This window comes from Vanessa cardui, chromosome Z, assembly GCF_905220365.1.
Source record: "Vanessa cardui chromosome Z, ilVanCard2.1, whole genome shotgun sequence".
NCBI lineage: Eukaryota > Metazoa > Arthropoda > Insecta > Lepidoptera > Nymphalidae > Vanessa > Vanessa cardui.
Genome location: NC_061154.1, coordinates 6678016 through 6692036, shown reverse-complemented (window position 1 = coordinate 6692036; position 14021 = coordinate 6678016). Strand labels below are relative to the sequence as shown.

The following is a 14021-nucleotide window of genomic DNA, read 5'->3' as shown; positions in this document are numbered from 1 at the left end:
AATAAAGTTTTCAAATAAATGGTTTTTGACTGGACCGTCTGACACAACTGAGATAAAAGTGGTTTCAAGCTGAAAAGAGGAATCTGGAGTCTGCTTTTACAAACCTAACTTCCATTTTAATTTGAAAAACGCAATTAATTTTCGTTTCAATGTTCAATTTTTTACAACTATAACCTCAAATAAGTAGTTATAACAGGAGTGACGTCATTGTACGCTATATTATTGTTTTGAAATACGTTCCGTTTCACATTACTTTAATTCGTAATTATTGTTAAAAAAACCAAATTATATTAAATATAAACCTTGTAGTGGTTCTTCTTTTATATATTTTAACATAAATAAATAATCTTCTTAAACAATATTTGTTATATTTTATTATCACATTAGTAACACTATTAAATAGTACAAATTTTCTATATTTTATAAATAAAAAATCACATATTATTATTCAAACGCAATCAACCTTTATAATAAATATTAAAATAAATATCACTTACGCAACATTTTGATCATCACTCAATGTAGCATTTGTTGATTTCGATGCAGTATACATACAAATTCAATTGTATTATCTAATTCAGCTATGCATAAGTATAACATTATAACTGTTTAACCTATTTGTTGGTATAGAGTTACTTATAAGTTTCTTGTGGGTTCTTTTCAGTAGAATCTTAATACTAAGGGTATAAGAATCTCCTTGAATAAAGTAGGTATATTTTCATTTTTTTTGTATTACTAATTACGACCTAAATTTATACATGTAAAAATAAAAATCTTATGTACACAACATCCCCTAACTGCGTAACATGGTTTCAAGAATGGTAACTGCATTTCCCCACCACCAGGTCACCAGTTAAAGCGTTTTATTATTGAAATCGAATTGGAGCCTGATTTAACTGTGACTGAACTAGTATGTTATTCTCTAGTAACTCGAAGACTGGACGTGCAGCACACAGGGGAATTATTGTTATTGTTGAGTGAAAATATAAATTGTCTAAAAATATCTCAAAGCTACGTAGTAGCTACACAGTGGCTAGTTAATTGAGAAAGCTTGTTGTTAATGACAATGGGACACTAGAACGGCGATCTAAGACTTTATTTAAAGCAGTTGTGTATATCTGACAGTAACAAAAGATGAAGTAATATAGTCGTTAGCTAATCAGAGCATCCGTCAAGTTTATAACGTTAATGTCAGCCAATCAACGCTCATAAAGAGATTGTCATTCGCTCGATGGTCAAAGAATCTAAAAATAGCTCTCATTGAAAAAAATCTACCTCAGATTTCAATGACTCGGTCCTTTTCAAAGTTTCGAATTGTCTGATTATCTTACGATATATTTATTTTATTAAAATAATAGGAAACGAATAATGCCCACGCTGGGCTACATATTGATTGAAGATAACATTCCTTCTGAAAATTCACTCAAGGAAAATTTTCAACAGAGCAACATGGCTCAACAACTGTAGTAAGCAGCGAAAAAAAAATCAACTATATAAAACTACTAAATTATGAAATATCTTCAATATCAAAAGAAATAGCCAGTTGGCGATCGTTTCATTTCCAAGGTGTGCTGTCAACTATGAACTCAATAATTGTATAATAAATTTCACAAACACCGGTCTCTCTTCCTGATGGATCCTGTTGTAGAGATATATGTAAATTGGCCCACAGACTCTGTGGTCGAACGACAAGTTTGTGTTTATACTCTGTACCAACGCAGAGTATTATATTTTCTCATTAATATTTTTCCTTACATACATAACATTACATTATATTGAAATAGGCGTTTAAAAATACTTTTAATTCATCATGTGTAAATCGTTGTAACCAGTGGCGGCGCAAGATCGTATCTTAATGTGGGCAAAATATAGTTTGTGAGGTCCTTTGCACCGCGAGGCCGTGAGCAGTGGCCCACACCACCCACGCCTTACGCAGCCACTAGTGGTAACTAAGGAGAAGCAAGTTATAATTGATTTCCTTAAATTTTTACTTACTGATCTTTTAGGGCCCTCGCCCACGGCGATTTATTGTAGCGATGCAGCAGCGATGCTGTCGCATATTCGCAGTCGCGATGCGATCGCTGGCAGTGTGCCCTTGCCCACATAACCACGATTCAGTCGCGATGTCAACGCAATACTGTCGCGCTTCTGTCGCGATGCAAATGCAATTCAATAACGGCACAAAAATGCCTGTGGCGATCGCTACAGTTGCAAGATGGACTCCGTTGAGGCAACATTAGTCACGTTGTCTTTGGTGCTGCTTTGTGAGCAGCCGAACCGGGGGCAACGAAAGCGTCGTCAATATTGGATGCAGCCATTTAACAAAGAGAGATTACTTGGTGGTTTCGCTCGTTTCTCCACTCACGCGCCATCCGCCACCGTTCTCTCCCCGATGTCGTCCGGCATGGCCGCGCGTTTGCATCGATACAGTTGCGATGGTGTGGCGCGTGGCAAATGCGACTAACGAGCGTTAGTATCGCTGCTGTCGCGCTTTTATGAGACGCGCGACTGCATCGCTACAAAAAGTCGCCGTGGGCGAGGGCCCTTAGTTTCAAAGTGATTGTAGTTAACTAACGATCATTTCAAGATATTATACAACTAAATAATTACTTACATTTCGAAGAAATAGCGGATGCATTTGTTCAAGGTGTACAATGGTAACAAAATTTGGTATCTGCATTCTTGTGACCTCAATTTTGGAGAACGCGGAACAATGTAGCAAAATTATGGTCTTACGACCACCAGATTGATTATGCCAACCAAAATATATATATGCCAATCTATGGGTATACCATTTGGTATATCCATTGATTGGCATAATCAATCACAAAAGTTTACTTCGATACCCCTTAAAAATAAATAAGAAGGCGTATAATTTGTTTCTAGCAATGTAACTGATAGACAGTTAATCTAAATTTTGCATTTGTTCCATGTTGCACTTCATAGGTAGTAGCCATCTTGTATATAATATGGGATATCCCTATAAGTATCACCTGCGCCATATTTATCATAACAACTGTATTAACATCTAAAAAATAAAAACCGAAATGTATGAAAGCTTTCAGTGAATGGATAACAAAAAATGTATGAATATCTTTCGTTTACTTTACGCATGAACCATTCGTCCTTTAGTTTGAATGATGATGAATGATGACGATGAATGAATGATGAAGCAAATTGAAGCGATTTTGATAGATATTACAAACCGTACAATATTGAGTTAAATGAAGACACGGCGAATTTGGTTTTATCAAGAGTTTTCATAACATTGCTATTCAAAATCATATCTCAAAGCGAGAGCAACCAAACAAACAATTTTACTTTCTTCGGTATTATGTTGTTACTTTTTTAGATCATCTGAAATCGGATCTTTACATCGATTTTACAACCGTACATTGTTTCTAATAAACTATTTACACTATTCGTGTTCTTATTTATGGATTTTGATACCGCAATTTATTAATGAAGACAGCAAGCAAATAATTTTAAGATTAAATACGAATTTAAATAGTAGCTTTACTAGAGAGAAAGTTTAAGAAGATTTTTTGAACGAGATCTAGACAAACTGAACACCAAGTGACCTCTCATTATGAAAAAAATCAGGCAGTGAGGTATGAAAACATATTAAATTAATTGGAGGACATAAAATACTATATTCTGTTACTATAAATATATTATTTATTAAAAAATAAAATAAATTTCACACAGGTAAAAAGAAGTTTAATTCACTGAGTGTTAAAGTTACAAGTACAACTAAAATTTTAGAAAAATGATGCACGAATTAAAAACTTGTAGAAGTTGATAAAAATAAATTCACATGACTTTAAAAATATAAGATCCTCTTGGGGCCTCGGAACCTGCATATCATTTCTCAATACATATACATATATATTATAATTTAAAATTGCACAACTTCTCATTTTAGAGGACATTTTATATTTTACAGGTATACCAATAATCATCAAAAACCTTTTAATATTAAAACACGCAATTTAATAGAGGCTTATGCGTGCGGCGACCCATAATATTGATTAAATAGTAAAATATAATTTTATACTATCGTTCGCCGCCCAGCCGCCACCAAATGGTATACAACATATTATAAAATAATAAAAATATCACATCTCTGATCCATGATATTATGCAGTTCCACTTGTGACACCCCCTTTAACAAAGTTACCTCTACACATAAAACTGGTGTACAATGATCTGATCACCGATTGCAATGATGCAACGAAACACTCTTTAGTTGAATAGACAGACAGTAAGTTGTGATGGTGTGTGGCACGGCTGGAATTTACATGCACTACTAGGGGCGTGCCACACTGTGAGAAGGCCGGCGGGTCAAGCCTGGCTTTCATTAGTGGTGGTCTCGATGGTGGTACCCGCGGCCTTGTTAGCCTTGCCCTTGCTCTGTACCTGCGCCGTGGAAGCAGAAGCTTGCACTTCTCCCTCCTGACCATTCTGCCGAGGGCCTTGACCTTGGTTTGGATTTTGACCCTGATTATTGCGCGGGCGCACGTACCGGTACCCGCCACGGTACATGGGCCTTGGAGCGCCACCGCGGCGTCCTCCGCGATAATTGCGACGGAAGTAGCTGTAAAATTATTAATTTGTTTTATAATTAAGTTCTCATCATTACATTTACATGTATACAATGATATTTAATACAAGAAGGAGAAAAATAAAGCGTTAACAGAATATATTAATCAAATATAAATATATAATTAATGTTTTAGTTCGATACTCACCTACGCTGCGGTGGACCTCCACCTTCTTGGCCTTCATCCCCCTGCGCGCCCCCTTGGTTGGGTGGGGGTCCACGACGTCCCATGCCACCTCTGCGGGGAGCGCCCTCGCCACCACGTCCGCCTCCGGGCCGAGGGTAGAATCTACAAATGGTCTATTTTAGCAAATATTCGAAAATGAAAAATGAATTTAAATATACGTTTGTAATCATATCACTGTACTGACTGGCGTGGGAAGCCGCGACGCTTGTCGGCAGCGTAGGGCGAGCCCTTGACCGGCTCACCGCCGGGGCCGGTCACTCCGGCTGCTTCAAAGCCTTTCTCGCCGGCCACCACGGCGAACTCCACCGCCTCGCCGTCGCCGACCGAGCGCACAGCCTTACGTGGGTTGTTACGGACGATCGCCGTCTGGTGTACAAATACATCCTCTTTCGTGTCATTCCTAAAAAACAAAAGTTTAGCTATTAAAAAACTCGATTTATGTTTAAGTAATGCAATTTTGTTTTTTTTTTTTTTATTATTATATCATATTCCGTGAGATTTTCTTACATATAAGTATATGTAAGTATTTTAGTACTTTCATTTACAATTATGTCCGTAGTAGTTATATTGAATAAGAACCTAGTAAAGATCTAAATATGGCAAGGTATTTGTTGTTAATTTGAGACAATAAGTCGAGTTCAAGTTAAAATAGTATTGTATTATAAATAAGAATATATTAAGTTAAATTGTTTAATTTGCACAATATAGCCAAGCTGTATATCAGTTGTGTAAATAGTGTAACATTTATTTATATTTTTGCCATTCAAATAGGTAATATGAATAGTTTCTTATCCTCTAAGTATCAAACAAACAATATTAAGACTAAACTAAATATTCAAATGAATAAAGAGGAATATTTGCCAGAATTAATTAAGTGTAATTTTGAAAGTACTTAAAATATATTCTATATCTTGTAATTATTTGATAGTACTTTGCAGCTGGGGGAATGTTGTTTTAAAAATGCATATAAGAACGAGCAATATTTCTTACTAATCCCGCTTAAAATTCAAAAAAAATAGTAGTTGACTTTGTAAAGAGATTCCGCAAATTATTCTAATATAACACATGCTTTGGAGCATAATATGGCCCAAATTACATGTACTTTGGAAATGTTATTTGTAGAAGTTGACATGAGAAAATATAGCTAGAACAAGTTTAATTATAAAACAAACATAATTACCTATTGATGAAACCATATCCACTCTTGACGTTAAACCATTTTACAGTGCCCGAAACCTTTTCAGCTGTAATGAGAAAACAAATGTTATATTTTTTAACAATAAATGTATACATACAATTATCATAAATACATGCAAACTAATAAGATAGATCTAAAGTATTTTAAAAGTATTTGTAACATATAAACAGTAATTTTCTTAAAATATTTATTACTGGATAAATTTTATTAAATATTTTTATGATTAAAGCATACTTATTTAAATCCCCATAAGTTTATTTATTAAAAGGCACATTTTATTCCTCATATAATTATAATAATACCATTGTAAACATTATTATCTCTATCTAGCCGGCTTTAATAAACAATGATAATTTTTGCGATGTATTTATGAAGAATATGGACAAGCATCAAACCAAAAATGAAACGAGTGGTGGAATAAACATATATGTGATTTATAAATAATATTTTCTTAGTCACGAGCAAAGTAAAACACTATACCTTTTGCCTACATTTGCTATCGAAGCTTTTTAATTAATTCATTCAACAAAATATAAAATTTCATATTAAGTTCAATACCCACGCCTGAAAAAGACAAAGGCTAAAATGGCGGTACGGTTTGGTAGCTGTATGCACTTAAATGCGACGTAATGCGCAAGCATTTTTAAAAATGCCGTATAATAATAATTGAAGGTACGCCAAACGCGCAGATTGCAATAAAATCGACTCAAATAAACAATAAATATAAGACAAACACAGTTCGCTATTAAATACTATTATTTGTAAAGGAAGCGCGGCCTAGATGCCGGGGTCATTAAACGATCAATACTCAAATTTTGATTTAAACCAGCTTTGTAAATAGAAATAACATTCAGCTTGGATACAAAATTATAAACATTTTTCGCTTTAAATGCATGTAAATATACGAAAGTAAAACATTCAAAAACCATGTGCTTTTAATATACCGGGACACGCAAAACTAAGATGGCGTAGCGGCACTCACCAATGACCTGCTTTTGTTTAGCCGCCTTAGCTTGCTGATTTTGTGGTTGTTGTTCAGGTTGCTGCTGCTGTTGGGGCTGCGGCTGCGGCGCCTTTTCGGTATCAGCCATGGTGTAATTGGCGAACGGCGATGGTGGCTAAGATGGTAAATTCCTCCACGACCTCTCCTCGATGTTCACCGCTCTTCGATCGTTACAAGTGGACTGACAAACTAACAAACTTAGAAATCTTGTTTATCTCGTTCGTTTTGTTTTGTTGGTAGTCAGGTTCAATTTCCGCTGAATCGATTTTAATTAAAAATTATTATTAAAGATCATTGCTTTTTTCTTATTGATAAGTTATATCCTTTATCGTATCAAACATGAATTTTATTATCAAAAAATCCAAAAGTAGATTTATTACAAGAAATTATAATATTTATGTAGAAAATAATCGATATAAATGTATCGATTATTCGATTTCTTACATAAGTTTTGATGTCGAATATAAACGATTTAGTAATTATAAGTAACTTCTATACTTATATACACGTTTAATATGGAATAGAAAAAGAGATATTATATATTTAAAATTTAATTTATTTTAAAATGTAAGTATAGTAACATTATTTCATAAATATTTGTACTCATAAAATATAGTTGTAATAAAATGAAATAGTAACTCTTTTTCTTTATATTACATGTAAGAATACTTTACGTTATAAACGTATGTCTTTACCAAGTAGTTTATCATACGATGCGGCCACACATACTAAATTCAACCAACTCAAGTGTGACACTGTCATAAAAGAAAAATCATTGTCTTCGATACTTTCTTATTTGTGTTACGGTTATTGTAATGAAAGATCTATTTACACCTTATATTTAAACATATATTTAAGTAATATCCCCAATTATTAAATAAATATATACGTTTATTTGGTTTAATTTACACTCACAAGTAATAAATAGATAGTAGAGCACATAATGTTTTTTTTTTAAATTATAATTTATTTAATTTTAAGCCTTTTACCTAATTGTGAGGTTAAAAGAAAATCAAAATCGTTAAATATCGTACACTTATATTTATGAAATTAAATACAATAACAAAATATTTACTTATCAAATTTACAACATTAATATTTATGTTGATGCATAAATAAGTATTCCTAAATCAACTAACAAGAAATTTTTGGAGCAGCAATATTTTTATTACTTAGGACAATTCATTTTTTCACAAATATTTGATATGTCTAAGCCCAAATGTACGTCTCCGTTTGTTTTTTGTACAAATAGTGCAGGTATTGTTAGATGGTCTGTAATAAAGTATAGTCTACCCACAATACTTTCATTGAATGGTATCAACTTATCATCTAAGAGATAGTTTGTCGTATTATCTTCATTCTTCTGTAGAATTGACAAGCTATCACTATTATTGGTGGCATTTTGATCTAATTTTTGCATGTTCTTTTCATAAGTTATAAAGTCTTTATTTGGTAAAACTTCAGTCCCATTAATCACGCTAATAACAGTATCATTTGGAAATTCGTGACTAAATATTCTAATAACAGGTATTTCACCCTCGTGGTACTGGGCACGGTTGTTATTGTTTATTTTTGGAAGGTCAAATATTATAGATGAACTATTAGGAGGAAACATATTTATTTCGTTAGAACTATTTTTTATTGAGTTCGCCAAAACAGTAATAATATCATTGTTATCGATCATTACAGTTTTTTCTTTCAATGGAGTTACACCGTTATGAAAAATATTAGCAGTTTCGTTAATACTCTGATTTTTGTTATTTTTTGTCGTAAGGGTAATGTTTGGAAGTAAAAATGATATGTTCGTAACATAGGTTTTTGTAGTAGTTTCTTCACGAATATTTTTTGTTTTTAATTGTTTATTCTTTTGATTTGAAGGTTCGATAATTCCACTTCTCCTAAAATCTGTTTCATCATAAATGGCTTCGTTTCTTGTCGATGTCAAATCACTAGTATTATAAACATTAATAAACTTCTTTTGTGAAGATTTGTTTGTAGTTTTGCTTGCTTTTTCTGTACTATTAATATTCTTATTTTGTAAAGCTTCAATAGTATTATTTGATTTAAAAAAATAATTGTTTGTGTTATTTTTTAGAGGGGATGAACAGTTTAATTGTTCATTAAGTTTTTTTATTGTCGTATTGTCACTTCTGATGTTTGTTGCTATGGACGATGTATCATTTTGATTGTTTTCTATATATCTTAGATTCTTATTAAATTTTCTGTTACCTTCGTTTATTTCAATACTTTTCTTGTTTTTTATATTTCTAAAAGATTTGTCAAAATCTGGTTCTATTACATTCGTTAAGTCGTTTCTTGATTCTAATCTCGTATCATTTTCTGCTGGCACGTTAGATTTATATGTACCATCGTTGATATTCTTTAAAAAATTATCTGGGCTTAAAATTATTTTCATGTCTTTCTGGCTTGGCATAACACTTTCAGGAGGAAGAATATTTACCATGTCCCTAAAAATTGATGAATAATTCAATATGTTATCGAAATCGATACTGAATTTTAAGTTCATCATCGTCCCTTTATTTTTGATTCTATATTTCTCTGCACCTAAAGTGTCATTGGATTCATCGTGTTTTTCATATTCTCTAGTATTCGCTCGTTTCCTTGTTAGCCATTTCTTGGACAATTTCGCTGTACCACTTACTGATGATAGAATTAAAGTGTGTATAGACACATATCCTGATATTTTTCTTTCATAACTTTTATATTTTTTTGTTTCTGAGATATTAGCGTCAATGTGTTTTTTTATTAACTTATTAGAAAATTCAATACTACGTTTATAACGCTTAACATTGTTATCTGTTGCAGAGTAGATATTTTTTTTGTAACGCGTTTTCATATTCACCTTAGTTTTGTCATTTTCGTGAAAAAAGAGATCATGACGACTTTCTGATTTGGTTTTTAATATGTCATCTTGTAATTTATCTAAATTGTGTTTCTGATGTAAATTTGTATGTACCTCGATATGAGCGTTGACGAAACATTTACAATTCGATTGCCTTTGTACGTTGCCACCGGATAACCTGTGATCAAAAAATGTTTAGCGTTCGTTAGAGTATAAATTATATTATATGTTGGTTTCATGTCCCCAAATCCAACGCTAACTTGAATTCAAACGATAGGCAATCTTACGTCTAAGTACCTAGAAAAAACAGAATATCCTGTTACTTCAGCATATTTATAACGATATTACCAATAAGCCTACTATTAAATTCAACCTCAAATTAAAACATGTACAGTATCATTATAGAAGAAGCACTAGAAACAGTTTTGTTTCGAATGGAAATCCTAATATTATTTATTATGATTTTATTTTTAGAGGGTATAAAGCCATTTTGCTAATCTTTTATTAAGGGACTTCAAAAAAAGGAATGTTCTCAATTCGACCGGTATATATTTTTTTATGTTTGGTCGCCGATTACTTCGCCATTTATGAACCGATTTTCATGATTTTTTTTTTTTAGAAAAGAGATACTCCTGGAATGGTACCATGATGAGGATATCAGAGTCTGATGATGTGATCCTGGAGAAATCGACGGGAACCCTCAAATTTTATAGGCACATGTACCGTGTTTTACATATTTTCTGAAGTTATATTGGCATTTGCTACTGGCAATCATAATATTATACTGCTGAGCTGATGATGGAAGGTGTAAGTCCTCAATTACTAGGAGTTAGGAAATAGTTCTTTCAACATTAATATATGGAGTTATACTTCTGTTCGTAGCTTTTATGAAGAGAAGTACAGGTTCACTAAACATTTCTTTTGTTATGTTATTGTTTGGTATATCATGCTCCAGAAGTGGTCCCATATAAGTTTTATCGAAATACAGCGGTACCTACAGCGCATTTGTAAAAATCAACAAATAACCATTTGTTACATAAGGACTTTTAATTTCTATTTTGAGAAAATAACACTAAAAAGAGTAAAATAAAATATTTTTTGTAAAAAACAAAATGTAGAAATATTTACAAACGATCGGCCGATTTCAATAATACGTGTTTAAATCAAATTATTTTATTACTTTTTTAGTGATCACTTTGAAGTAGGTGTTATTTTTAAAAAAATATATTTTATTTGATTGTGTATGGTAAAATACAGTTACGCTCTATTGTTTTTATTGTAGCTTGGTGAGGATTCGTGTGCATTAACCCACCAGTACGTAATAGTTCATATAACTATACCTAATTTTTCAACAACAACCTATGAACAATTTGCTAGGCGAAATAGGCCCAGTGCGGGGTTGCATTGAAGCACATGAAAAGATATTGCGACCGTGTGACGAAAATGTGTGTGTACCTATGTGTGTTTTTCGCATCTCAAAATGTTTGGTTACTTTAAGGTCACGTAGAAAAGATGGGCGATACTTATGGGTGATATGATGGAGTGATGTTTATTTTAAATCGGAAATTTACGAACTTTCTTATTGAATACTCTTTCTTTCATATGAAGCTGGATTATTAAAGGGCAAGGCTTTTAAGGAACGAAACAAATTATATAGGTATACTTAAATAACAAATTAATTTTAATAAATGTATGCTTTGATTTAAATAAAAATACAGAACAATGTTATGAAAAAAGCTAGTAAGAAGGGAATATTTACAGTATATTAATAAATTAATAACAAATATTAAACGCGTAGCGCGTAATGAGTAACCTGTTTTGCGTAACAATAACATTACTTGTAGAGCCATAAAAAGCCTTTATTTCAAACCGTCGCAAAAAACCTCATTTAATTTTATAATATTATACTTTTTTTTTTGTGTTATATATATTATTGTGTTTTCAAATGTGGTTATGTGTGGAAGGTTCTTGTTGTCTTCTAGGCAGAAATCCACTAGAGGTTGGGGGTAGGAAAAGCTATCCTATACGATTATTGCAATTCAGGTATTTGCGGGATCGAGCCATCTTAGTCTCGCTGGATTCAGGTATTTGCGGGATTCGTCTGACTGCCCATGGGCCTCGAAAATTAATCGCAATAAAGACCTGATAAACCTCGTTTTCATTTTAATAATATCAACAAAGATTAAAAAATTAGAACATCTGTACGGGAATTACAAGAGAATGCAACATTACTTTCATTATTTTTATAAAAATTCCTAATTTTAATATTAATTTCATCATTTAATTAAATTCCTAAATCCTTGCTTGCAGGAGCAAGCAAGGATTTAGGAATTTTAGCGCTAGTTTGATTTTTATAGATTATCCTGAATTTGATTGAAATAATCCGTTTAAACACTTTTTACTCACAAAAATAGAAGGCGTTTTATATGTAGAACAAGAAATTATAATGACTGTAATTCGAGCCTCAATTCTATTTTTACCTAAGCACCAACATTATATTTTTTAACTATTTCAATATTCCTCATATTCAGTAAAAGGTTAACACTACAATCTGCTTGTGTAATTTTCCAGTCCAGCGGTATCCCGCAAAATATTGGACCGGCATGAATCCCGCAAAATGTATATCTGGATCCTGGTACCTATTGCGGAATGCAGGGATTGCATTCTCCTGTTGGGGGAGATTTGAGGACTAAACCAATGAAACCATACTGCAAATTCTTCATAGACCAGCGAATTCGTATAGTTAGTTGGTCAATTTGATTGTTAATAATTATTACGATAGAAACATTGTTCTTGTTTCCTTACTCTGTCTTATACTAATTATCAGTTACAAGTAAGCAGTTCTGTCCACTATTAATTATATATATCAAAGATAGAAAAATAAACAATTTTACTAATTTTACTAAATTTTTTATTAAATTATGAATAAAATAAAATTGGCATATGTTCCAAAACCCTCTTCTTAATGGAAGAGGAGGCCTTTATCCCTGCAGTGGGAAATTTACAGGCTGTTACTTTACTTTACTTTTTTTTTATTATACTGACCCTCTTGTTGCTATTTATATGTACTTTCGCATTATTTTATTAGAAACAAAATGGCGTATCAGTTATAATAAGTGAATTCTTAGGTACAGATATGGGATTAAGGTTACAAAACTGAAAAATTGCAAACATCAGAATTTTCAAAATTGTTATATCTCAAATAAAGAAAGAAACTAAATATTTTTTTCTAGAGCGCCATAAGATGGCCTTCGCCCTGGTTTTAAATTATGGTTGAATTCATTGGACATTCTGTATATGTATGTCTAAATATATTGTACATTTTTAATTATATAATAAAATTTATTTTTTTAGAATTCTAACACACTCCTATCAGTACTTTTAAATATAATATATAATTTTCTAGGTATATAATATTAATATATAATAAAAACAGCATTACATTGACATTAAATAATTTTGTTTACGTTATCAGAGAGAAAAAATATTATTACTTTCGTCAGGTACCTACCAGAAGAGTGGAGATGTAAGTTATAATCTTTAGTAAGTTTCTTATGTTGTGAGTCATTAGCCGTATGAAACCTGTGAGGCTAACTTGATTTGCCATATGCCTGGTCTACACCGGTTTCATATAAATGGTCTTATTTATACATATAGTTAATTATAAGTAAACTTACGGGAAGTCACAGTAAAAAAGGCAAATTGGTGATGTGTGCACTGTCGTCACCACCGCCAGAATGAAGAGACCTTCCATAATTAACATGTTTGTTACGAATTATGGATTACGATACACGAAGTTCATTAAGATGATTTGCACGCTTTGATTTTTGCGAACCGTTACAGCTGTAAATGAGTTCAGTGAAATTAATAATTATATTATGAATGCTCCAGCCACAGTAAAATGCGAATAATGTTTTTACTCTTTACGAGGACTGTCTGTTTGTTTGTATTTAAATAATATTAAGAGAAGTAATGGTAGCAGGTATTTGAATTAATCTATTATTACAAACGATCTTGAATATTTTCGTGTCTATAGTTTTTGTTAGAATTTTAAAATAGTATATTAACTATTTAATTTATTTCCCGCCACTGAAATATTCTACATAATATAACTACTTTTTATATAAATAACTCAAAGCTATAGCTTCATTCCGAATTATTTATTAT

At 32.0% G+C, this 14021-nt stretch overlaps 2 protein-coding genes across 2 annotated transcripts; both read right to left on the bottom strand.

Moving 5' to 3' along the window:
• Positions 1-3703: 3703 nt before the first annotated feature.
• LOC124542960 (Y-box factor homolog) lies at positions 3704-7200 on the bottom strand. The gene is made up of 5 exons (XM_047120921.1): positions 6971-7200; positions 5971-6034; positions 4975-5190; positions 4752-4892; positions 3704-4597 (listed from the first exon to the last, which is right to left on the bottom strand). Exons 1-5 carry the CDS (start codon positions 7077-7079, stop codon positions 4345-4347), a joined length of 783 nt encoding a protein of 260 aa, XP_046976877.1. The 5' UTR covers positions 7080-7200; the 3' UTR covers positions 3704-4344.
• A 905-nt stretch (positions 7201-8105) lies between these two features.
• Positions 8106-13662, bottom strand: LOC124543250 (glycosyltransferase-like protein gnt13). The gene is made up of 2 exons (XM_047121402.1): positions 13532-13662; positions 8106-10032 (listed from the first exon to the last, which is right to left on the bottom strand). Exons 1-2 carry the CDS (start codon positions 13615-13617, stop codon positions 8160-8162), a joined length of 1959 nt encoding a protein of 652 aa, XP_046977358.1. The 5' UTR covers positions 13618-13662; the 3' UTR covers positions 8106-8159.
• Positions 13663-14021: the final 359 nt, after the last annotated feature.

Coding starts and splice junctions, on each gene's coding strand:
- LOC124543250 (XM_047121402.1), bottom strand. CDS start 13,617: ATGTTAATTATGGAAGGTCTCTTCATTCTGGCGGTGGTGACGACAGTG. Junction 10,033..13,531: donor CTTTTTTACTGTGACTTCCC/GTAAGTTTACTT, acceptor TTTTGATCACAG/GTTATCCGGTGGCAACGTAC.
- LOC124542960 (XM_047120921.1), bottom strand. CDS start 7,079: ATGGCTGATACCGAAAAGGCGCCGCAGCCGCAGCCCCAACAGCAGCAG. Junction 6,035..6,970: donor TAAACAAAAGCAGGTCATTG/GTGAGTGCCGCT, acceptor TTCTCATTACAG/CTGAAAAGGTTTCGGGCACT. Junction 4,893..4,974: donor CGTCGCGGCTTCCCACGCCA/GTCAGTACAGTG, acceptor GACCATTTGTAG/ATTCTACCCTCGGCCCGGAG.